The sequence below is a fragment of the Vipera berus genome (genome assembly GCF_964194415.1).
Source record: "Vipera berus genome assembly, chromosome: 1".
In the NCBI taxonomy this organism is placed as follows: domain Eukaryota; kingdom Metazoa; phylum Chordata; class Lepidosauria; order Squamata; family Viperidae; genus Vipera; species Vipera berus.
This window is the reverse complement of record NC_138202.1, coordinates 231860185-231887754: the sequence shown is the minus strand read 5'-3', so window position 1 is coordinate 231887754 and position 27570 is coordinate 231860185. Positions and strand designations below refer to the sequence as shown.

Below are 27570 nucleotides of genomic sequence, written 5' to 3'. Positions count from 1 at the left end.
CTTCTATCCACTCTCCTTTCTCAGGAAAATTTTAGGCCAGATATTCTCTTTCAGCTCAACCTGTCCCACAGGTTTGTTGTTTTTATAAAATAAAACATAATGTGGTAATGCTATGAATGTTGCCTTAAGCTCCTAAATGAAAAGGTCGGCCATAAATTAAATCAATCAATAAACACACCACTTTTATTGACCTTGCATTAGCCACTCTGGAAGGATTTTAGGATGAAAGAGTTTAAACAGTCTATTAGATATGTATGTATACTTCATATTATATGCATGAATATGTAATACAACAAAACAAACACAACGATTTTGAAACAAGTCAAATGAAGGACAAGCACTAAATGATGAAAAACTATAAAAATGCATGATTTTCATCCACCTGAAAAGTAACTGCAGAAACGGGAACATAGGCATGACTCACAACCAACTTTACGCAGATTCTAAATTATCCTTAGTAGCAAATGAACAAAGAGCAAAATAGAACTGCTGATAAATTACTTGATAATAGCTAATTTATTATCATAGTCTCTCCCCCAAGTAAAAGATAAACAGAATTACATAGACAGAAGTATTAGTGAAGTGGAAGCTATAATGTTCAGGTAAAAGAAATTATAATATTCAGTTAAAATTCTTTCAATAAATTCTTATTTTAAATCACTGCAATATAAAAGATCAAACCATATCATTTAAAATAACATAAAGAAATATTATTCAAATAAAGAAAATTTGGAAAAGCAAAAAAAAAAACCCTATCGAATTAAATGAAAAAAATTAAGGTAAGCCAGGAAAAACTAGATAGAAAGGGCCAAAAAAATATTAATTTATTCCCTCAGACTGATTCACTTCCAATCCTCTTTTGACACTGATTTTTCAAATGATATCTGAATTCTAGGAAGGAGAGAGAGTACTTCTCAGGAACTAAAATATATGGTTGGGCTAATTTCTGCTTAAAGTCTTGGAGACACTTGGGCAGTCAGTGATAATACTGTGTTAAATAAGCCAATGGTCTGATCTAATATAAGACAACTTTTTCCATGCAGTAGGAATATCCGTCACATTTAATAAGACCTCTCAACATCTTTATCTAAAAAAATAAATTATAATTTATTATAATTATAATTTTTTTTGGAAAGTCTTCTTTAGTTTCAAAAATAATTAGAAATGCAACATAAGGTATTGCTGTTTAAGAAAAACTTTTCATTGGGCAGTTATAATACCAGGAGCTGAGAAGAAACATTAAGAAAGGAATGGGGAAGAACTTAACAGATGAGAAAAATTACTTCTCCCTCAAAACAAAAGCGTAACAGTCAGTGGGAGAATTCCTTTACATCCTGATATAGTATCCCTTATTATGCTTCCTCACGAGTCATTAATGAGGCAAATATCTAAAGTCCTAATGTGTACAGATAAATATATTGCTTTCAAATTAAATTAACACTATTATTTTGGATAGGACACTGTCTTCTATACAATTATATTTTATTTTTTTATTATTTCTTTATTATAAAATAGTCATTTAAGGAAAAGCTGAAATATTTACTAATTCTGCGGGTAATGCTAGTTTTTCAATAATTACTGCAATGCTCATACAATGTTCAGAGACTTACTGGGTTTGGGTCCTTGAGTAAAGTTGGTATTTGTTTATTTAATATAAGATGCAAATTCTTTTACATTTCTCTTCAATTTCAAAATGAGGTGTGCCATGAGGAAATGGCCAGTCCTGCTTAAGAATTCAGATCATAGGAACAAATAGCTAGTTGAAAGAATCACTGAATCATGACTTTCTAATCTCTTATAATACTCTTATCTTGTTCATTCAGTTTGAACAAATAACAAAATCTAAATACTTGTTTTAACAAAATGGAGACATCTATGTTGTTACAATTCCAAGTATATAGAGATTTTTGCTTCAACGTAATAGTTCATAATTATATGTAACATATTGTGCATACTTTGAGCATCTACACTCACATCCCTTTCAAGAGTTTTAAAATTCAACAGAAAACTTAGAACTTTAGCTGAAGACATACCAGACAGCTATACTCATCTCAAGCATTCAAACATTTAAGTCACTACTAGTCTATTCTTGATAATCAACCAATTTAACATACAAGTCTTTATTACAAAAATAGAACAAAATAGAATTACCAAAATTGTCATTGTTAATAAAAAATAAATAAAGTGACTATTATTTCCCAATAGTATTTATTCTAAAAGTTCTATGGTTTCAGCACAATTTATTTTTAAGAGCATTTTAGCACAACTTTATGTACTGCTACATTAACTTAATATTACATCTCCTTAGTGGTCACTGTAGATAACCGGGACTAAAATAATTATCAGTACTAGCCATTCAGTGTAGAATTCATCAGGGAATTCAAAATATAGATCCTGCTATTTCAAGGAAGTGATAAATAAAATCTATCATAGATTCAGGATAACAACTTTTTTTCTAGATTCAATTACCCCAATCCTATAAAATTTTATTCAGAAATAAAGATAATAGTGTTCAACCATGTCCCTTCCTAGAAATGTTATACATGGATGGCATTCTTAACTATTAGCAAGTTGAAATAATTAACTGTATTACCATAGATAAGGATTGGCTTAAGCTTCTTTTTAGAAAAGGTTTATCACATCTTTAAAATCATTTTTTTTCATTGGCTTAAGATTCAGATGAATGTTCGTACTGTTTTATAATCAACCTCTTCTACATTTCAAATTATATGTATTGTAATGGAATTATTATTTTTTCCTATTTTTTCAAGAAACAAAAAGGGACTAAGATTTGACAAGCCACAGAAATGACATGGGATGAAGGACACAGAATAGCTAGAAAGTCAGAGGGGAAATGATACAGAATGTTTAAAAGTTGTGACACATGCCAATTTAAATTGTTTATAACATCTAAGGATCAATATTGAAACTCATACATGACCACATATCAAGCAATGTCCTATTTGTTTCTTACAGACGGTCAGTATACCCATTTTATATTGAAAGCTATTCAGCAAAAAAACCCACTCTGATTAAAAGGATCAGTTTATAGCATGAAGCTCTAAAGGTCATCTTGAAAATCCTTCTGTGCTAAGAATGAAATTCCCTTTAAAAAAGTATGTCCAAAGTTACATCCTATTCTGCAGCACTATAACCCATTAGGTCTGCAGAATGGTCTTTACAATTGATCAAAATTGAATTCCCCACTGCCTTCAATGCCCCCCCCCAAAAAAAATCTCTCTGCAGAGTGAAGATTTATCTAGACACAGATTTGTGAAGGATCAAGGAAAACCTCTATTGTAGGAGTGGAACTCTGCTATTATATATACTTTTCTCAGCTTTTTAAAGATTCCACAGATTCTTTAGTTATAATAGAATATATTATATTATAATATCTTTTAAAGTGAAGGGTAGAGTACTAGGCACACCAGTGTCTTCATAGAAAAAATAGCCTGTAGCACCATGCCTCTCCATTATTCCTTTTAAAGCTTCTTAAATAGAATTTTCAAGTGAATTCAGGGACAACTAGCAATTTAATGTTTTGCTCTATGCTATAAAGCAGAGCAGAAAGAAAAATGTATTTTCAAACTAAAAAAGGGGAAAACACTACAATACTGCTCTATTTAAAAGTGTAGACTTGAAAATATTAAGAGTTACCTGTAGAACAAGGCATCTGGAAATTGGGATCAGTGCTATCCAAAACAGGCAAACAGAACTGAGCACTTGCAGATCCTAGCATAGGGTCCTTATCACTGAGCATGTTCTTCAGCGAATCCTCTAAGACATTTTGACTTGTACTAAAATCCTCACAGACTTCATTGTCCAGGTTGGATCCTAGAAATAGGGCATCATCTAAGTGCTCAGTAGGAATTAAATGATTAAATGTATCAACTATATCCATGAAGGCTCCTGTGTGTCTTTAATCCCTATAGAAAGACAAGAAAAATACCATAAGAAAAATAAACTATGGATTAGAAAGTATCTAGAAATATCAAATCTGATGTGGCTTTTCGCTGTCTTATTCTTACTATAAATTGTTTCTATTTATTAAATTATTTTTTAAAAAAAAATTCAACAAGAAATTTATTCATTTATTTTTAGATTTGATGAATTGCAAATTAAAGGCCAAACTAGAGATTTAGGAACTCCAGTCACTATTTCTCAATTGCAAAGCTGCCAAAATGAAAGAAACGGGAGGCAGGGATGTATATTTACCCCTGAGAAATCCTGAGAAAAAGCAATGTTAAGAGTTCAGAATGCATTCTACTCAACTGTTTTTGCATTGCAACATCCTCCGCATCCTATTTTCTACCAAGCAAACTTCCCATACATGGAATTTCCTGTAACAATGGGAAAAGTAAATAAGGAATGAAAATGGAAAATAGCATATAAAGGAAAAGCAGAATATTACAAATTATCCACTATTTCCAACCCTGGGTAAGGTTGCCCAGATTCATGCTTGCTATGGCAAAATCAATCAGCCATGCATCACATTAAAAAGTGATGAAATGGAACACTATTTTTAAAGTTACGCCATACCAGATAAACAGATAATAATTTTCAATTGTTACTGAAATTGAACGAGTTCAATATTAACTGAATTTCAGTTAATTTTAACTGCATATTGGCTAAATGTTCTGCAGTGAGAATCACTTTAGTCCATGTCAACTGCCACTGTAAAATATCAGCCATCTTTTAACAAATAAAGAGGGAAGGAAATTATTCTATGATTTTTCTACAATTGTTAAAACATAATTGATTAAAGTATAACTGAAAGCAGAGGCTTTTGTTTAGGACTAATGGACAGGCAACTCAGTTTTTATATATGTCAGTGGCTGAGATGGGCAGCCATAGAAATTGAACAAGTAAATAAATAAACAAAATATGACAACTGCACCAATATTATTATATTTGCAAAAATGGAAGGGTTGGTGAAGGTGATGGAACTTGAGGAGGTGGCTATATTAACTGCTTTGATCAGAAAAAGATAATATCTATATTTGTGCTTGATTGGAAACCCCTTATAGGTTTTTTCATGAAAAAGAAAAAAAATGCACTTGTGGTTTCGATTAGAAAAAAAATAGACAATAAAAAGTGAGCTTTTTGTAATTATACAATAAGAGATAATTTTGTGATCATACTTATATTTTCTGCAGAGGAAATTGGAAGTTTCTTCTGTCTTTTTAATCTTTCTCATTGCACTTTGTGCTTTTTTTTCCCCCTTCTCCCTTTCTTCTCTCTATTTCGTATTGGTTTGTGATAGATTTTATGTATTCCTTAAAACTTTTAATAAAAATGTATTAAAAATAAAAATTTTAAACATAATTTATATTGATGTAAATAAAATTAATAATATATGACAGATCCCATCGAAGGCAAAACAACATTAGTGTATGCCACATTAACAGGAATTACCTCCAGATATCATTTTTTAAAACCCTCTGGGGTTAAAATGGAGAAGACCAAGCTATCTGGAAAATTGACATACAGCAAATTTATACCAAATACAGACAATAGTAAAAGCTAATGAAGTGTGTAGGAAATAGATGAGTTTAATAAAAAAAAATCTTAAACTTTAATATCTATTCTTTCTTTCTTTAATCTTTCTACTGTTGGATTATTTTTTAATCTCCAGATTAAATCTCTAATAATTAATCTCCAGAAACCAGTTCTCTTGAAATATTCAAAGGGTGTAACTGGCTTCATATCACGTTTTTGAAAATGATTAAAACAAAATTGTTTTCTACATAAATTTATTTACAGCTTAAATTTAAGTATGCAAAAATTGATTTTGTTGTCAAAAGACTAATGATCTAAATCCATAAATTCCAAGGATTCAATGAAACTGTAATGAAAGGCTGCTACATTAGAGGACTATCACAAAAACCTTTGCCAATAAATCAAATATATTATTAGTTAAGATTATTTATGTTCAGGAAACAACTGCAAAAACTGCTTGTTGACCATAAGAGAGTACTATCAGACTTCTGTAATCAGTAGCAGATAATTCACACTGCATTCTTATGCCTACAACCATCTACTACAAGAAACAATGCATAGCAGAAAATGTGAAATCTTTTATGTATGCTTAATGAACATTTTTCTGACAATTTTATATTCATATGTATGTGTGTGTATATATGTGCATGTATGTGTATATACACACATACATATATATATACACACACACATACACACACACACACATATGTTATCACTTCTTGCCTTGAAGCTAGCATGTTTTTCATAATGAAGGACTCTACAAAATGGCCGATGACTGGAAACATAACATATGGAGTTGTGGAAAATAACTGGAAGTAGCGAGGAAATTTAAAAATAAAAATATATATGCTTTTAGTATTATCATGTAATCATATTTTATATTTTATAATTATCATTTTATAATTAATTGCCTGAGTAGATGCTTTGAGTATATGGGGGAAAGTACAAGCCTCAAGTGGAGGGAGGGGGAGAACAGGAGTTATAATAGGGGCCAAGCGTGAGTCACCATCTAGGAACTGTTTTTAAGTACCTTCTGGTGCCTGGTACCCCTACTTGATCTGACAGGTGTAGAAGATGGGAGACATCTCTCCTTTAGAATTGATAAGCATGTACATATATGGTCTGAGTAAACAGGATAGTAGGGGAGGGATCATATAATGTAAGCAAACGGGCAGAGATAATGTATTCTGTTTAGGCGCTTCTGATAGATTGTAATCTCCAAAGCCTAAGCCAATGGGGCCATGGGGGAGGGAATGGGGCGTTGCGATAGGATGTATAATATGTGATTTTGGAATTTGGGGGTGTGGTTCAGTGCTTGGCTACATTGCATGGTTTGCCTTCCTGAATCCACCACACTTTGCAAACCGTTACTTTTTAGACTTTGTGGTGAAGTCTAATAAACTTCTTTTCTATTTGTAACTCAAACAGAGTAGATTTCAATTTGTGACTATTTTTGTGTCTAACAGTCACAGGCTACTTCATAATGATTTATTTTATTTAAAAAATGTTGGCTGAATTCACACATTATGAACATACTATTGCAAATTACAGTGTCTTTAAACCACAAATGAATTCTCAGATTAGTCTGGGGCCATTAAACCAAACTGGCTTTTTTCATTTGTTCATTCATTCATTCATTCATTCATTCATTCATTCATTCCCTCCTAAATTATGGCAGACTTGAACTGTGGAATCCTTGGTAAACTTGAGCTTGTTTGTATTGTCATCAGTGCTGGTGAGTGTGTGGTTTGCTCACTGTTTATGTACAGTAGCTTGCCCTGCCAGTGCGTGATTTACTTATTCCATGATAATTCCTTAATTAGGGTATTGTTTTCTGCTTGATTGATTGTTTGTCAAGTGTTAATCCTTGCCTATCTGGGTGTTGGCTGCTGGAGAAGATGTGTTCTGGTCATTTTGTATGCTTCTAAGCTTTTTTACTGGTTTTTTTTAATGGTGTGTGGGAATGAGTTTTGGGGAAATATAGAAGAAAAACAATCAGTCAATAGAGGCAGCATCACCCAATAGCTGATCGTCTGAGGAAGCAATTTAGAAAGGACCCACTTTAATGGATCAAGCAATTAAAAGTAGTGATGGAAAATGTCATACTTCAGACTTGCAAGATTCTTTAATGTAGCCTTACAATAAAGTAGATTTAGCTCATCTAGTCACATTTGTTATTTGGCTTATTTGTTGGTCTGACATCGATATTGCAAGTCTCCTACTCTTTTCCAAAGAGGAATTTCAAGAATGACCTCTGATACTCAAGGAACCTAGTTAACTGCTAAACACCTGACAAGGAAGAACATCAGCCAATATGAAGAGAAAGACAAGCGAGCCTGTACAGTTGGTGACAAAAATGTGAACAATGTAACAATTAGAGACCATTGTCTACTCCCACTCATCTCACATCTATTAGACCAGCTACAAAAAGCACACTTTACAAAACTAGAATTCAGAAATGCTTACAAGCTAATCAGAATGGAAGAAGGACATGAATATTTATAATAACCTTTGATACAAGGAAAATTTGAACATATAGTAATGCCTTATGGCCTGGTTAATTGTGGAATGTTTTTTCTTGATTCACGAATGACAATTTTTCAGACATTTTAGACAAATGCGTTGTCTATTTAGCTGACATCTTAGTTTGTTCCAAAAATCCCTCCTTGCATATAACTCAAGTCAGAAATGTACTGCAAAAATTATGGGAAATTTTAAACCTGTGAAATTAGAAAAATGTGTCTTTGATCTGACTGAACTGGACTATCTGTGATACAGAATATCTATACAAACAGATCCAGCAAAGGCAGTTTGTTCTATCATAGGGTGCGTGTGCATGCGCGTGCGCACACACACACACACACAAATACAAAAGATGTGCAGTGCTTCCTAGGCTTTGCTTACTTCTACAGAAATTTTCTAATTTTGCTAGACTTGTAAAACCATTATAGCAGCTAATGAAAAAGGATCGGCAATTCTGGTTAACCCAAGAGCAAGCAGCATTTCAAGAGAAAGAACTGTCAATCATCTCCATCCCAACAACAATACTGCAGCTAAGCAACTTTGAGTCCTGTAATGCAGATCAACTCTAAAGGCTGGGAACAGGAAGGCAACAGTGATATCTTTCACCCAATGTAGCACAATAGCTGTGGGGTACATACACCACCATGAAAGGTGAAATGGTACCTTGCTAGGCTTCCTTGAGTTCAAGCATCCAGATATAAATTCAAGGAAGCCCAACAAGTCACGTTTCCCCTTTCACAGTGGTGGGCGGGTAGCTATTGCACAATGGACATTTATATATGCCTCATCCCCTAGGGCACAGGTCTGCAACCCACGGCTCCGGAGCCACATGCAGCTCTTTCAGACATCTCCTGCGGCTCCCAGTCTTCTGCCATGTGCAGTCCAAAAAAAAAAAAAGTGGGACTAAAAAAGTTCAACCAATCAATTCAAATATGCAGGGTAGGTGCATATCTCACCTTGGCTCCACTCTTCAGTCAAACCCTGTTCTGTGCATGCGCACACATTTTTTGCAGCTCCCAGTTTTTCCTTTTGTGAGGGAACCGGTTCTGAGTGGCTCTTTCACTGTTTCAGGTTGCTGACCCCTGCCCTAGGGGGAAAAGGAGTAAGTAGTACAGCTGTGCCCAAGACAGCAGGATATGGAGGAAAATTCAGAACCCAACAGAGACCTCAGAGAATTTGGGTGGCCCTGCATCCAAAGAGAAATTAAAGATTATGAGTCCTCTTGTCAAGTTTGTTGGAGAGCAAAACCAAACTCCAACCAGCTGGATTGTTACAATCAATAAACATGCCTTCCCCCAAAACCCTGGGAGACTTTTTCACTAGATTTCATCACCAATCTTCCTCCTTTGGTAGTGGGGTATACTACCAAACTGGTAGTAATGGATTTATTTACCAAAATGGCTAATTTAATTCCTTGCAAGGGCTTCCTAATGGTCCAAGATGGCTCAGGTTCTTTGGGATCATGTCTTTAGATACAGAGGATTAGTCAATCACGTGAGAAGACAGAGAAAGTCAATTCACTTCCAAATTTTGCGAGCTCCCCCTTGCAATTATTAAATATTGAAAGTCGTATCATCCATCATTCATCTGATTTCCAACAGAGAAGCTGAGGTTAAGCAGCTATTGCAGCAGTATTTAAAATGCTGCATTTCTTATCAGCAAGACTGATCTCATATCATTTGCTGAGTTTGCTTAGAAGAATGTTGCACTCCTCTATTGGTATGTCTCCATTTGACATGGGTCTTACCAACAGACAGACAAGAAAGTAAATACCGTACCTCATGCCACATTCATGCGACATATTTCCTGCAGCCCAAAAGCTTCTTAAAAGAATGACTCAACCTGGAAAAAAATCCCATACAAAAAAGCAGCAAATACACAAGAAGGGGTTAGAATTCAAGGAGATGTGATGCAGCTTTCTACAAAATTATTAAATTCCATGAGACTTTCCAAGAAATTGGGCTCAAAATAGTAACTGGTCCTTTCCCAGTAACTAATCAAATCAATCCAGTACATTTAGCTTGCAGTTGCCATCACAATAAAGGTCTTCCCTGAATTCCATCAATCACTGTTTGCAAAAGAGCCCCCCCACTGCACTCTACGGTCAGCGACAACACTTCTGTCTCCCATTCTAGCAGATGGGGAGAGTATGAGGTGGAAGTAGTATTAGCCTCTATATGCAGAGGAAGCAGGCTGAGTACTAAATTCATTGGAAAGACTACCCAGACTCAGAAAGAACATGGGAGGTAACAATAGAACAGCAACATTGATATATTGTTTTCACAATCAATACATCAATAAATCCCACCCTAAGAAGCTTCTGGCCTTGTAGGAACCAGGCGCTGACCATGATCAGCTGGAGGAACTCTGAGGAGATCTACGAGATGGAGGAAGTTTCGAGTATTAAACAGACTAAGTAGAGGAAAATAATTCAGTTCCTTTCTTGTCAGGCATACAAGACATGGGGGGGAGGAATCACTAGATTCCCAAGTGGCGGGTGACTGCCACTTAACTGGAGATGATTTATGAAGTGCCTTGTGTGCAGGCCGCTAGATTGCCAGAAGAGGAAAGCAACATAGCTATTTTTCATTCTCACAACCCACAACTTATTTTTCTGGGAACTTGGGAGGGGAGGTTGTGTCTGAAGGGGAAAGTAATGCAATGGAATGTGAGCATAACTTGGGGGAAAGGGGAAACACAGGAAACAATGGCACAAGAAAGGAAGAAGCCGCCAGTGGCTTAATTGTTATAAGAAGAAAATGAGAAAAGACCTGCCCTGATGAATCAAGCAGTTAAAAGGGGAGGCAGGAAGTTTTGTACTTTCAGATTTGCAAGATTCTGTTACTGTAGCCTCATAATAAAGTGGTTTGCCAGGGAGGGCTGACAGCACCTGAATCCAAATAAGTAGTCAGCTATCCACTATGCATTGCAGTACATAATATTCTCCAGAAAGCCATCAAATTAACATATTGCTAATGAGTTAGAATTTTTTTTGCAGCCTAAGAAGCAACATTTAAAACAACAGGGTATGCCACAAAAATTCAAGAATCTATAAAGCAGAAAACGGTACCACATAGCAACATAATCAGAACCAACTTGAAGCAGAGGTCAGAGCAGCGCTCAAAAATCTAAAGAAAGACAAAACCATCACTATTCTCCCAGTAAAGACCAAGCCACAGTTATCATGGACAGAACACAATGCACAAAAATCCCTAAATAATTATTAAAGAACGAAAAAAATTACATGCCATCTGATATACCCCATCAATACAGAAACTGGATAACTTGATCAAGAAAACCCTCAATGATCTAAGATCAAATCATAAAAAAGAATAGTGATGGATGAAATGCAATGGATCCATCCTCCCACACTTGGAAGTGCCCAAACAAAAATAAGCTTGACATGCATGCTCCTTTGTCCAAATATATCATTATGGAGATCCCAGCATATGACATAGCCAAACAACTTACAAAAAACTTGGATATTTCACAGAGTGGAGCAACTATTCCATCAACATCCTACTACTTTTTTTATTGAAAAGTTTTAAAATACATTTTTAAAAACATAAACTCCCTCCCTCCCCCCCACTTCCCCTCCCTTCCCCCCCCCCCTGACTTCCCAGAGCTGAATACAGGGTATAAACTTTAACCAACTTAAGCTAAAATATGCTAACCAACTAAAAAAAGACACTTTAGATTCTATCGCACTTTAACTCCTCTATCGCACTTTAACTCCTCTTAACATAACTAAACTAAATAATAATAACTAATTAGTAATACATCAGAGCCTTGGTGGAGCAGTGGGCTAATGCCTCCTTAAGTAACACCAGCTGCCTGCAATTAGTGCAGGTTCGCATCCCACCAGGCTCAAGGTTGACTCAGCCTTCCATCCTTCCGAGGTAGGTAAAATGAGGACCCAGATTGTTGGGGGCAATTAAGCTGACTTTGTAATAATGCCGCTTGGGGTGTGTGTGAAAGCCCTAATAAGCAGGCATATACATAGAATGAAGGCTACTGCTAAGTTTGTAAGCCGCCCTGAGTCTTCGGAGAAGGGCGGGATATAAATGGAATTAAATAAATAAATAAATAAATATAATACTAATACTTATTCATATACTAAATGAAACTTTCTAGTCCCATATTTATTCTGAATATAATCGATCCATCTTCTCCATTCCAAAATATATCTCTGTTGCGAGTGTTCTTTCAAATATGCTGAAATCTTTGCCATTTCCGCCAGGGTAGAAACTTTTAAAGTCCACTCTTCTATAGTAGGCAGTTCCTCCTTCTTCCAATATTGCGCTACCAAGAGTCTTGCTGCCATAATTAAATTTAACATCAATTTAGTATCTATAACAGTACAATCTGTAATAATACCCAACAGAAATAACTGTGGAGAAAACCTTATCTTTTTCTTAAATATCTTCTGCATATTCCACCAAATTTTAATCCAAAAAGCTTTAACTTTTTTACAAGGCCACCATATATGATAATAGGTTGCATCACCACAACCACACCTCTAACATTTAGGCTGATAATTCGGATACATACATGCTAATTTTTTTGGATCTAAATGCCATCTATAAAACATTTTATAAAAATTCTCTTACAATTTTGTGCCTGTGTAAATTTCACATTTCTGACCCATATCTTTTCCAAGATATCCATCGCTATGGGCTCCTGAAAATTCTGGGCCCATTTTATCATGCAATCTTTAACAAGTTCCGTTTCTGAGTCTATTTCTATCAGTGCATTATATATCCTCCTTATATGCGCTGGACTTTGATCTCTTATTTGTTTAACCAAATCTTCATCGGTTGTCAAAATACCAACTTTCTGATCCTCCTTCCATCTAGCTTGTAACTGACCATACTGAAACCAAGTCCGCACTATTCTTTCTTCTTTTAAAACATTAAATGGCTTTAATTGCCATACATTCCTTTCCATTCTAAGAATTTCTTTATATGTAGTCACATCATGTTTGAATCCCACGCTTATATTTTCTATTGCATGTTTAGGTATTGCCCAAATTGGTATTTTATAATTTAGCTTATGTCGATATTTTTTCCAAGCTTGCAGCAGGGCATACCTTAATAATATATGTGTCTTAAAGATATTATCCACCTTCTTATCATACAATAAATATGCGTGCCAGCCAAATAATAAATCAGATCCCTCAATATTCAGTAATCTCCCTTGTGTTAGATTAAACCAATCACTAATTGATGATAAAGCCACAGCCTCATAATATAGTTTAAAATTGGGCATTTTAAGACCACCTCTTTTACATACATCTTGCATTATCTTAAATTTTACTCTCGGTCTTTTTCCTGCCCAAACAAATTTATTAATACCTTTCTGCCATTCTTCCAAATTTGAATCTTTTTTGAGTATAGGTATCATTTGAAACAAAAATAAAAATTTTGGTAAAACATTCATTTTCACTGCTGCGATTCTTCCCAATAAAGACAATTGTAATTTTTTTCAACTATCTAACTCTTTTTGTATTTTTAACCATAACAATTCATAATTATTTTTATATAATTTCGCATTTGAAACTGAAAGATATACCCCCAAATATTTAATCTTTTTTAACTATTTCAAATCCTGTTAATTTGTCTAAGACTACCTTTTGTTCTGTGGTCATATTTTTAGGCAATATTTTAGTTTTTTGCATATTTATCTTAAATCCAGAAACTTTTCCATTCTTCCGCTTGACAGCCCAAAATCGGTTCCAGGGCTTCTGCCAGTAACACTTTCAAGTTTTCCTTTGGATCCTCTTTCAATCCTCTTATCCTCAAAGCAAACTCCATATCTCTATATTGTATCATAACCACCTCGTCCTCAGTCTTATCTATTTTATTCTCAGCTTCTGACATTTTAGCATCCAATCTCAAATTATTTTGATACACCTCTTCCACACATTCATCCAAACACTCAATGCAAACTGCCAGTCCCTGAAAGGCCACTAAAATATGCTCTCGTATTTCTTTATTCTTCTCATTAATAAGTTCAGATATTTGCTGAGATTGATTTTTTAAAGCATCTTGTAAATCTTTTAATATTAATGCAGGTGCAGGTACCGCAGGGGGTGGCATCAGTGCCTGTAATGAAGAATGTTGAACTGGTGATGCACCATTACTTCTAGGAGCAGAAGCTTTAGCTGATTTAGAGGCCATTTTAACACCCAATTAATCTTCGTTGCACACTTTCACTTTTTCACTCAGCCTGCAACTTTGTTTCTCCCCTATTAAATGTACAAGTCCTTAAGTTCACTTTAAAACCAATTTCAAATATTTTGCGCAGTGACTTTAAAAAAACCAATTTCTTCCTTCTCAGTCTTTATATTTTATAATATATTCCTTGTCCTTTTGTCCTTTTATTTTTCACTAACAATTCACTCCTGCGCCATCTTTTCTTCCTTTCTTTTAGTATAAACCAGAGTTAAAGATCATATACTTGCTGTTTCAAAATTTTCCTGCACAGCTCTACCTGCATCCAAGTAATCCAAAATACAATGTTGATTGCAGGGATGGTTGCAGCGTCCTGCTCTGTTCCAAAGCCTTGGAACAGAGGAGTCCCCGAGTCCGGAGCTAATTCAGGCTACGGGGGGGCTCTCACCCTTCAACCCCCAGAATAACAATTCTAGGGGTCTAGTGGAGCTCTACCCCTACCTGAATGCTCCCCCTCCCCTCTTTTCCCAAGGGGGGGTTTCCAAACCGCGAAACAGCTGATTGTCGCTGTTTTCGCAGTTCAATGGAGAACGACGGGGCTGACGGTCAAAATGGCCGCCATCGACGGAGCCCTGCCACCCGGAAGTCCCATCAACATCCTACTACTGTGCCTCTAGAAAATCAAAGATCTAAAATAGAAGATGAAATTATGGTTTCATTTGATGTCATAGCACTCTTTATCTCAACAAATTCAGAAATAGAGAAAGAATTCATGGCAGCCGTATCACATAATACACAAGACCTAGCCCAAAAATGATATTTGTCCAATGACCTTTCACAATTGCAGTGGTAATAAAAAATGGAATTATGATTTGTGCCAGATGGTATAGCCATTGCAGCATCCCTGCAATCATGTGATCAAAACTCAGGCAATTGGCATCCCACCCACAATTACAACCACAGGGGAGCTGCCACTCCCCATCATCTTTCTACAGAGGTACTCAGTGGTGGCAATACCAGGGCTGGGACTGAAGTGGAGAGTCAGGACTTTCCACAGGTCTCACAAGAATGGACACTACCATATTTTCCCAAAAGTAAGACCTACCCTGAAAATAATCCCGAGCTTGATTTTGGGGGTGGATCTAATATAAGCCCTACCCCCAAAATAAGCTCTAGTTTTGGGGTGAGGTGCATGCATAAAAATGAAGCCAGGGGAGGGGTGGAGATACCCCACACAGCCCACACCCGGTTACACTTTCAGCCAGGCCTCCCATGAATCAACACCTATCTTGCCTCACTGGCCCACTTCTTCTGTGGTGTTTCCCAGCCTGCATTTCGCCGTCAGATACCTTCCAGAAAGGCCTCAGCAGTTGAGAACCGAGCTACAGATTCAATCCATGACTCGGTTCTCGGCTACAGAGGCCTTTCCAGAAGTCATCTGATGGCGAAATGCAAGCTGGGGGGTGCCACACGTGTCAATCCAGAGCTCCATTCTCAGCTGCAGAGGCATTTCCTTCTGCTGCAGAAGAAGTCGGCTGACTTGGCAAGGCTGTCAATGTCACCGCCGTGAGGTCAGACCGTGGAAAAGACACCCCCTGAAAATAAGACCTGGTGCCTCCTTTGGAGGCAAAAAAATAAATAAATAAGACTGGATCTTATTTTAGGGGAAAGACGGTATTTGGAGAATGGCAAGAGACCCATTCTTGTGGTGCTTTCTTCAAATCATGTGTGCTATTCTTTCTCCAAATAGCACACCTGTTCTTGTGAAACCTTGGGAACACAAGAAACTTTCCAAAGGAATGAAAAAATGGCACATGCAATTTGGAAAAAAACAGCAAAAGGATGTTTAAAACCTGGGTCCAAATAAATTTGAAATAAATTTCAAATAAATTTTGAAGTTAATCATTTAAGCATAAAAAAAAATCTCAAGAAACATTTATGTTAATTTAGCAGCCAGTGCAATATTATTTAAAATATTAAACTGACATTTATAAAGAACATCAACAAAACCATTTATTTCAAGCTGAATTCTATTTTTGTTAGAAATTTCTTTAAATTAAGTAGTTTAAAACAACAAAGAAAAGTCAAATGTTTGAAAAAGATCAGTAAAGAAGGAAGAATTAAGTGTATCTCAACCAAAATTATATAGTGTAAAATCTGTTCCCTAAAACATACTTGCTTGAGGACTACATGCATGCTAAAAGGCAACATTTTTCATCACTGGAGCCTCTAAGAGTTTAAGAGTCTGATAGTCAAACTGTACTGTATGCAGGCAGAGCTAAAATTATGTAAGTGTACTAATATAAAAGAGTATTACATGTTACCAGCTAGTTTATTTTTATAACTATAAATTAATTTATATGAAACTGTACAAAACAGAGTCTAACCATCAAATTAACCCAATGCTTGGTATCATATAACATAGCAAACATTTTAAAACAATATGCCATGATATCTGAAACAGTGGGCGAGAGAGACAGAGCGAGAACACAATGTATTTGTGAAATTAGCAAGGATAGACTTTATATAATCAAAGAGTAAACTGCAAAAAATACCATTCCAACTCCGCAGTGCCAATTCTACTTAAAGTCTAAATATGTTATCACAATAAGAATTCTATTTAACCAACTATTTAAGTGTATATTATGTCCAAATCTATTTCTTTTATCACATTTGCATAATTATATAATTGTCTTCAATAACACTACCTGCAACAAATCTTCCATTTAATAAACAAATCCTTGATTAAACAGACATAAATCTGAACAAAATATGTCTAATGGTATACAAAGTTCTCTACATCAAGGTGTGCTATACCAAGGATTTAATGCACTTCACTTTCAGTTACTCCTTCAAACATGAATGGGAATATTAAAGTTGCTGTCAAAAAGAGCATTATATAAACACCAATATATTTTAACCAAAGAATCAGTTTGAAAATAGAGTCAGGGCATAACCAAACCATGGCATTACAATAAGCTATACTTGTGGTTTAATGTTCAAGTGATGTAGTTCTCAATTATGTCATCATTCTTATCGCAGCAGAACAAAGTTTCCATAAATCAAATATAAATGTTTTAAAGGACAGTATGGGTAGTCTCCACTTACAACCATAATTGGAAGAAAAAATTCCATTACTAAGTAAGGCGGTTGTTAAATGAGTTTTTGCTGTTATTAAAAAACTGTGCCACACTCCTTTTTTATCTATCTGTAATTTGCACAAAGGTTAAAATGCCAACAAACTCAACTGTCTTGTGTTCTGTTAGAGCTGCTGGGGATATATACTAATGGAATTAGGATAATTATTTTCCAGACATGTCCTTAAGGGAAAATGTGTACCTTTTATTTAGGCTGCAGAGGTCAATAGATTCAAGTCTATTGCTAAATGCAATGCATAGCTTTCATAACTCAACAATGGAAATCTAACATTATTTCCTTAAAAGATTTATGCAGCACTGTTCTCATTAAAACAATAACAAGAAACCAGGAAATCAAATCATGAAATACAGTGCATATTAGAAACTAATATACCACCATAAATACTTATCATCTGATTGCCAAACTGAAAATGCTGCTTATGTAAATAGTACAATTCTCCCAAGCGAAGAGCTCTTAAAACATGTGGAAAAGCATTTTATCTGTAGCACAGACTTGCTTCCACAAATTCATATTCCACTCTTGAGTAGACTCCAACAATGCTTCTGTCAGTGGGGACAATTTCTACTGAAGGAAGAGGAAAAGAACAACTCCACCTACACTCAAAACTTTCCAGTGAGGATTTATCGAACTTTTAGGGTATCTAAGAGGAGGAAAATTGCCAAAAGGAAAACATCCTCTTCCAACAACAATTTTGTTTTGTTTAATCTATAGTTTGTAATTTTGTTTAATCTACAGTTGTGAAAACAAGTATAGTCCACATAAAGTTTTTTTTTCTTTTGAGATGTGGATGTGTCAGTGTTCATTCAAACAGCATTAAGAGTAAAAAGTGATGCAACTGAAGTAAAAAATGACCTTGCAATCATTTATTCAATAAAAAATTAATAGATACTGTACAGTATGCCATTTGTTTTGTGGAAAAAGTATACCACCTAGATTGCTCCAGCAATGAGATGGGCAGCATATAAATTTAATAAATACTGTTGAATGAAGATAAAATATCTGTATGCTGAAATATACTAAAAAAGTTTTTTTAAAAATCAATTTACTCTTTTATTTGACTGTAGATCTCAGGCAAATAAAAATGATCCTTAACAACATAAAACCAGAATGAAATACACATAATTTAAGGAGTACTGTCTGAAAATTTGTTGTTGTTAGTTGCGAAGTTGTGTCCGACCCATTGCGACCCCATGGACATTCCTCCAGGCCTTCCTGTCCTCTACCATCTTCTGGAGTTCATTTAAGCTTATACCTACTGCTTCAGTGACTCCATCCAGCCACCTCATTCTCTGTCGCCCCATTCTTCTCTTGCCCTCAACTTTTCCCAGCATTAGGCTCTTCTCCAGTGAGTCCTTCCTTCTCATAAGGTGGCCAAAGTATTTGAGCTTCAACTTCAGGATCTGGCCTTCCAAAGAGCAGTCAGGGTTGATCTCCTCTAGGACTGACTGGTTTGATCGCCTTGCAGTCCAAGGGACTCACAGGAGTCTTCTCCAGCACCATAGTTCAAAGGCTTCAATTCTTTGGCGTTCAGCCTTTCTTATGGTCCAACTTTCACAGCCATACATTGCAACAGGGAAGACCATAGCCTTGACTATAGGCACTTTTGTTGGCGGGGTGATGTCTCCGCTTTTCCAAGTGTCTGAAAACACACCTGCTTAGTTATTAGAGGAGACCCCAAAAGTTGAATTTTTAAGGATAAAAGGGGTTCTCTAACTACAGAATGCATTGAGTGCACATTCCCTTATGCCATAGATATGGCAGATAGATAATGTGTGCAAGAAGATATTCTATTTAAAAATGTAACCATAATATGCAATAAAAGGCACTCTCCAACTTCTCCACTGACAAGGCAAAAAGGACAGAGGTTCAAAAAATATGCAAGAGGCTATTAAAGTCACAGAACAGAAGCAGAAAAACAAGTTAGTTGCTACTAAACTGTACAGAAAGATGAAACTGATAACTGAGAAATAATACCAAAGATCAGCTACTTAAAAACAGAAACATTTTTAGACAAAATACCGGTAGTACTTTTATAGACATCCTAAAAATAGCTGTAAAATTTGAACAGGTAAGTCTTCAACTTACAACAGTTCATTTAGTGACCATTCGAAGTTACAACAGCCCTGAAAAAAGTGACTTACAACCATTTTTCATATTTATGATCATTTCAGCATCCCGAAGTCACGTGATCAAAATTCACATGATTGGCAACTGACTCATATTTATGACAGTTACAATGTCCTGGGGTCATGTGATCCCCTTTTGCAATCTTCTTACAAGCAAAGTTAAAGGGGAAGTCAGATTCACTTCACCAAGTTACTGACTTAGCACCTGCAGTGATTCACTTAACAACTGTGGCAAAAAGGTCGTAGAACAGAGCAAAACCCACTTAACAAACACTTAGCAACAGAAATTTTGGGCTCAGTTGGATTGTATTTGCGCAGCACTGGAAAAATGAGACAACACCATCGGAGGAAGCGATAATTAAGAAAATATTGGACTGTGCGGAAATGGACAGACTCACGTTGAGAATCAAAGGAAAAGAAGATACAGCATACTTTCAAACATGGAATTTATTTTATCAATGGTTGAAAAAGTGGGAGAGTAAGAACTTAATTTTTATGACCAGGCAAAAATTAACCCAGACAACATGTCGTTATTAAGCACAAATAAATTGTAATGATAGAAAACCAAAAAAATACTTTAAAAAATAAATAAATTTGGGGCTCAGTTGTGGTAATAAGTTGAAGACTATCTGTATCTTATATTAATTTGGTCTGAAAACTAGTTGCACCTTTTCTAAAATTGATATTTTATTAAAACCTTTTAATATTTAGGACTTCCACCCTCCTGAACCAAAGCAATGACTCTGAACAGTCAACTAAACAGCCCTAAATTTAACACAGAATAAGCTATTTTATAAAATGAAACTATCAACACCTACAGCATGTGCACAATTAAAAAAAAATCAGCAAATGCTATCAATATGATCACTAAAATGTGTTATAGCAGTAATTCTCACATCTACAGTATTGTTGAAATATATTCAATACTCCTATGCCATTTCGATGTTTCTGAAAAGCTTTGCCTTCCAATTCCAGATCAGACAAATCACACCAAGATTACAAATTCAATTGGGTTTATTTGGAACAAAGTTCAGTGAATTTTTAGTAATACATTATATAAATAAAAAGAGACTATAAGAATTGTAACCTAAGATAATCATATTACTATATTCACAAGTTATCATCTCTAACTATGTTCTTGCAGTAGTTTACAAATCATAAAAGCTGACCCAAGATAACACCATGGCTGAAAGATAATACAAACCAGATGTCCATATAATTATAATCATTACTCGGAATACCCATTACATTAGACTACAAAACATGAAAACACATAATGAGCAAGAATTAAGAAACTATAAAGTCAGTCTGAAAATTATGGTGTTTTCATACTGTAATACATTTGAGGCTGAGCAATTTTAAAAATTACAAATTTAAGTAAAATATATCCCTTACTGAGAAAGTGTAAAGCATATACTTGCTTGTTGCAATATCTGAAAATATTCCTGGAGATGGAGAAAGGAAATGGCATTAACAGGCTGCCAGGATATTAATAATAATTCAGTAACAGCTGGGGAGGTGGAATTATTCATATTGACCCCATGGTTGACCCAGTGTCTTCCATAGAAAATCTGAACTTAAGCCATTTTACAAAGCCTTAATGCCATTTTACATTTTCCACAAAACATGAAAGATTCATATACATTAAAAAGCAACACACGTACTAAAAAAATACAGGTAGTCCTCGACTTACAACCATTTATTTAGTGACTGTTCAAAGTTATAACAGCACTGAAAAAAGTGACTTATGACCATTGTTCACAGATCTGACCACTGCAGCATCCCCATGGTCACATGATCAAAATTCAGACACTTGGCAACTGGCATGTATTTAGGATGGTTGCAGTGTCCCGGGGTCATGTGATCACCTTTTGTGACCTTCTGACAGGTAAAGTCAATGGGGAACCAGAATCACTTGACAAGCATGTTACTAACTTAACAACTGTAGTAGTTCACTTAACAACTGTTGCAAGAAAGGTCGCAAAATGTGGCAAAACCCATTTAACAACTTCCTTGCTTAGCAGCAGCAATCTGAGGCTCAAATGTGGTCGTAAGTACCCTGTTACTCACACAAAACATTATTAAAGTGCAACAGGATGGGTTTTTTTCTTTGTCCCATCTGTGGAGCACATGTTCCTGGACAAAGTGAAATGAGCCACAGCAGTTTCCATGAAGTGAAGACTCTGGGACATGACCGAAGCTCTAAGACTGCATCTCCCAAATCCGGCATCCTCTAAATATGACGGGACTTCAGCTCCCAACGATTCGGAGTTAGATTTGGACCATTCTGGCAGGGAAAGGCATCAGAGTTCTAAGACATCTCACCAGCACCAAAACTGGGAGGTCTGTTCTAGACCCATTAAATCAGGGATCTTCAAACTTGGCCCTTTTATGACTTGTGGACTTCAACTCCCAGAATTCCTCAGCCAGGCACGCTGGCTGAGGAATTCTGGGAGTTGAAGTCCACAAGTCATAAAAGGGCCAAGTTTGAAGACCCCCTGGCATTAAATCAATTGAAGAGAAGCAGGCTAACGACTTGAGAGCTTAAAGAGTTCTACCCGCACAAGCTAACCTGAGAGCAAAACCCAATTAAATTCCGAAAGCTCCTTCAAGCCAAAAAGTATCGCTTCAGTTGCCCAAGTTGCTACTTTCCCTTACATCCCGCCAACCGCCGTCATCGGATCAGAACAAATGGATTGCTCCGTGTTATCTAACCAAAAATGACTGGCCAAACTAGGATTGTAGGGCAAACCAGAAATGGCAAGTTGGGAGTTGAGATCGTTAAGGCAGCGTTTCCCAACCTTAGGAACTTGAAGATGCGTGGACTTCAACTCCCAGAATTCCCCAGCCAGCTATGCTGGCTGGGGAATTCTGGGAGTTGAAGTCCACGCATCTTCAAGTTCCTAAGGTTGGGAAACGCTGCGTTAAGGCACGGCACACGCAGAGAGGTGCCACGCAAGGGGTCGGGCTGTGCCTGAGGTGCCAAGACTGCTCAATACGCGCGGCCCTTCAGGGGCAGAAACAACTCCCCGCAGCCCCAGACCGGCCATCCAATTCCAGTCCAATCACCTCGCGGAGGGGGGTGGGGGGGACACAGCCATTCGGAGGGGCCGCAAGGCCCAGGCGCGCCGGTAGGCAACGCGCACGAGCGAAGGGGCGGGGCCAGGGAAAAGGCCAAGGGAGAAAAGAGGGAAGGCCGGTTGGAGGCATAGCAGCAGCAGCAGCAGGAGACAAACAGTGGGGAGAAGAAGCCCCGGATCTTGAATGTTCGGGCCGAGGCTCATTGCCGCGGGTGTGTGTGTGTGGGGGGGGGGGGGTGGAATAGAGGCGACGGTCGCAGGCCCCTAATCCGTCAACAGGCACCCCGAGACAGCTCGCCGTCGTAGGCCGCGAATCTAGCCCCCGCCGCCACCGCCCAAAGACGACATAATTTACCTGTGTTGGCCAGGGACTCGCGCTCCCTCGCTTGGCCAGGTGGCTGTTTGGACTGGGACTTCTTTTTTTCCCCTCTATCCTCTCCCTCTCTTACGTCTCTCTCTCTCTTTTAAGCTCCGCAAGCCTCCCAGGCCAGGGGAGGGGAGGGGAGGCTGCCGTGCGGAAGTGGAAGGGCACGAGGGAGGGCTGGAAGGGGGCGGAGACAGAGCGGGTGGCTGTTACTGCTTGGCTGGCTTCAGGAAACACGTCCGGGTATCTGCTGTCCTGTCCTTCTCTCGCTCTCCCTCTCCTCCGCCCATTTTCTCTCCTCCTCCCCCCCTCCCCGGAGCGAGGAAGTAGTTCTTCCCGTTGGTCGCGCGCCGCGCTTGCTGCCCCTTCGGGCGCCTGCCCACGCTCGCCTTCTAAAGCTCACTTTGCCGGAGAGGTGGGGAAAGAGAGAGAGAGGAAAGAGGCAGGCGGGCCAGCGACCTGAGGAGGCCGCGTTCACGTGACGGGCCTGTTTACTCGGCGCGTGGTTCGCTGTGCGGCGGCGCGTGTGCGCGCATGCGTGTCGTCTTCAAGCGTTTTGTTTCCCTCCGCAAAATCGTTTGTGGTGAGCGGCGCGTGCTTTCCGTCAGTATCCTGGGCTTCGTGTGCTCTGTTCCAGTTTAGGAGCCTTTTCTGTGGAAAATCCGTTTGTGTGGAAGTACAGCTTGCAAGAGTGAACAAGCCAAAACTTATCACACGGTCCTTCAAGAAAGCCTAGACCAGTGTTTCCGAAACTTCGCTATCGGGACCCCTAAATACTATGAAAAAGCCCCAAAGAGATTTTGTTTTGTTATGTTCATCAATATTTATCCTATAAAAATGAGAAGTTGCATTTGTAGAATGTCGTAGTTACTGGCTTATGTAAGAATAATATAAAACCATTAAATAACATTTTTTTCATGAAGAAAACTTTAAAACCGAGAAGTGTGTTTAAAAATGTTTGCATCTTCAGCATCTGGCAAGTAATTTAGATTTCACAGACCCCTGAGAAGAACTTGGAAGATCCCTCCAAGGATTCAATGGACCATACTTTTAAGAAACACAAGCATACACAGACTTCTTGTGCCATATCCGTTATCACACCTTGACGATCATGTGTGTTTTTATCAGCAGCTGCCCAAAAAGTACTGCTGAGTTTTGTCCAAACCAATCCCTTAGATTTTGAAGCCATGATGTTCTTCTGCCTTGTTTGCCTTCAGTCTTTCCCTGGAGGATTAAGTGGAGTATGCCATGTTTTTCTGGGTGTCGCATCACATGTCCGAAATATTCTTTCATTTTTTAATTGTTTTGATGATTTCCCTTGGTTTTCCCAGGCAGCTTATCACCTCCTCATTTCTGATCTTGTCAACCAGCTTATACATAACAACTGCCTGTAAATCCATATTTCAAATGCTTCTAGTCTCTTCAGGTGGCCTTCGGTCAGAGACCAGCTCTCTACTCCATAGACCAGGATAGAAAAAATATCACGTGACAAGCCTGATTTTCAATCTTAGGCTTATGTCGTGATTGCAGAAGATCTTTTTCATTTTGAAGAATACTGTTCGAGCTTTATCCTTGGCTTTACTTCAGCGGTCATGTCCCAGCTTTCATGTAAATTAGAACCGAGGTGCATGATCCTTTCAACTTTTTCTAATGATATTCCTTCCAAATTTATTTGTGGTAAATTAACTGGTTGTTTGCTGAGGACAATGATCTTGGTTTTTGAGGTGTTAAGCTTCAAGCCGTATTTTTCAGCTATTTCTGTGACTCTGATGAGGAGCTGAAGGTCTTCATGCTTACTGGCAAGCAGAACTTTATCATCAGCATATCTTAAATTGTTGATCCAAACACTGTTTACTTTGATGCCAGCATCAATGTTCTCCAGTGCCTTGTTGAAGATTTACTCAGAGTACATATTGAACAGCAGTGGAGACAGAATACATCCCTGTCTGACCCCTCTTTGTATTTCTGCATCAGCTGAGTATTTTTGGCCTAGTCTCACATTTGTTACCTGATGCCAGTATAGATTCTTTATGATTTGGATTTCTTTGTCATCTAGGCCCCCTTGTTTCAGGATTTCTAATAGTTTGCTGTCTTATTTTATCAAATGCTTTTTCAAAATCAATGCACATGTAAACACTGTGATTGACATCTCTACAACACTACAAGAACTTGAAGCTGAATAGCGCATCTTGTGTACGAAGATTTTGTTGTATATTCTGGTGTGAATTATTCTCAGGAATATTTTCAGGGCATGACTCATTAAACTTATTGTTCTGTATTTGGTACACTTCTTTGCATTTATTTTAGGGGGGATTGTCACAAAGGTTGATTTTAGCCAATCATTTGGTATCTTTCCTGTTTCATACATTCGTTTGAAGAGCTGCATTAAAAAGTTCTTCCCATTGTCTTCCAGCAATTTTAAAATTTCTACTGGGATATCATCAGGTCCTGTGGCTTTTCTTGTTTTTGCTATTTTTATTCCATGTTCAACCTCCTCCATGGTGACGTTTGGTCCAGTTGTTATACTTCCCATATCTATATCATCCCTAGTGTCCTCAAAAAGTTCTTCAATATATTCCTTCCATCTTTTTAGTTTTTCATCCTTATCTAAGATAATTTTCCCTTCTAACAAACAAACAAAAAAGATTTATTTCAAGGTGACTAAATAGGTGCATTTGCTTCCTATATGAATACGGAGAATGCTAAATAAAATATAAAAAGGTCCAGTTTTCATTACCATATTCCAAAACTTAGGTACTGCAACAGAGAAGTGGCTGGCTCAGGAATTTTGGTCCACAGCTTGTAAGAGGGCCACAGTTGCCCACCCTGGTCTTAAAGTATCTCCTGTCCTTTGAGCTAGATTCCCTACTTTCTATTCCCCACCACAGGCCTACCTGCTTATGTGAGCAGTTGTTGCTAAGGTACTGTATAAACAATAAAAATTGCCCTCAAGCCAAGCTGTATTCCTGGTGATTACGTAGACAAAACCAGTTTTCTTGGTAACAATAATTAAGTTCATTGCCATTACTGTTGGACTTCCCACTCCAACTTCCAGACATGGGATTCTCTGGCGGCCTGCTATCCGAATGTAAATTTGGCCTGCCTTGACTTAGCTCCAAAACTCAAATATGATCAGTTAGTTTGCTAAAAAAAAGTCTATTTGCTATATAAACCCTTTACAGTTTACTAGTATAAAATGCTGGTCAGTAACTGTAAAGGAAAAAAAAATCAGTTTGGTAAACCTCTCTAGGAACATACAATACTGAACATAATTTTATTTTATTTTATTTTATTTTACAGTTTTGGTGAACTTTGTGTGAGATTGTACATGAATAGAAGTAGCTTTTTATTATGCAAAATTTAAAATCCTGAGTTAGAATATGTATTCTTTTCAATGAGTAAAAAGAGATATTTTTAACATAATGGGCCACATACAGTTTATTCCAGGGCTTTTCAACCAGTGGTATGGTTACCACCTGTGGCACATTGGCACCTGGCAGGTGGTATGTGACCATCCTAGAAAAGTGGTAGTGGGGGAGGGGAATGAGCTGAACCAGTGGCAGCACTGCACAAGCCTGAGCGAGAGATGGCTGGAGCTGCAGGGCTGTCAGGGCTCAGCGGAAGCGCCAGGATCAGTGCTTCTTCGTGGGTGTCAGGGCTCAGCGGAAGCGCCAGGATCGGCTGTGGCTTGGGGGGCACTTTTTCAGTGCCATTGTAACTTTGAACAGTCACTAAGCGAACTGTTGTAAGTCAAGGACTACCTGTACTTCATCACTTTTTTCCTTTTTTTGGGGTCAAGTTTTTGACACCTTGCTAGGCGACTGGTGGTACTCAGATGTTGCCATATCCTAAAAGTGGTACAGTGGGTGAAAAAGTTGAAAAGCCCTGGTTTATTCAATTGGAACAACCCAGAAGAAAGTTATTCTGGCTGTTGCAACAAAAATAGCAAAATCTAAAGGCCCCTTAAAAACTGAATATTAATATTAATAAACGATTTAGCACTTCAGTAATGGTTTTTTTCAATGGTGATTTTTGATAGAATGGTAATTCAAAGGGAATGGGATGTACAAGCATGAAATCTTGTGATATCCATTAAGCCTATGTTTCCCAAACAGGGAAATTTTAAAATGTGTGTAAATCAATTCCCAGAATCCACCCCCCCAAAAAATGGCCATTGTTAAGAATTCTAATAGTTGAAATTAGTTGGGAAACATGGCTTTGAATTACTGCAAAAATCACACTGTACAGAATACTAAATAAACAAGGCCACAAGAAATTATAAACAATACTGCAATGTAAGAAATGTATACATTAAATACAAGCAAGTCTACTCTCCAAGAGGTATTAACTGCATAGATGACAAAATTAGCTTCCCTGCTTACTACCGTATTTTCCGGCGTATAAGACGACTTTTTAACCCATAAAAATCGTCTCAAAAGTTGGGGGGTCTTCTTATACGCTGGGTCGTCTTATACGCCGGAAAATATTATTCACCTCTCTGATCTGCAGTCCCCGGCAACGCGCTCCAAAGCCGCCTCCCAGCCAGCATGTCGCCGCCAAACTTCCCAGCCCACACCGCGTCTAGGCACTGCAGCCCGGATGGGTCCAGTCCCGGTCAAGGACGCCGCGGAGCCCGCTGGCAC

At 37.5% G+C, this 27570-nt stretch overlaps 1 protein-coding gene across 8 annotated transcripts in view; it reads right to left on the bottom strand.

The window, feature by feature from the left end:
• The window catches only part of PHF3 (PHD finger protein 3), a 626630-nt gene that overhangs the window by 33924 nt on the left and 565136 nt on the right, over positions 1-27570 (bottom strand). Inside the window, exons 1-4 of one of the 8 annotated variants that reach the window (XM_081316438.1) lie at positions 22919-23813; positions 8982-9112; positions 4273-4340; positions 3658-3926 (exon numbers count right to left, since the gene is read on the bottom strand). In XM_081316438.1, coding sequence (XP_081172564.1) covers positions 3658-3901 — 244 coding nt within the window. In that variant the 5' untranslated portion in view covers positions 3902-3926; positions 4273-4340; positions 8982-9112; positions 22919-23813. Of the gene's footprint in view, positions 1-3657; positions 3927-4272; positions 4341-8981; positions 9113-22918; positions 23814-27570 lie in introns of those variants that run through there. The other 7 variants (XM_081316437.1, XM_081316444.1, XM_081316440.1 and 4 more) reach the window with 7 other exon arrangements.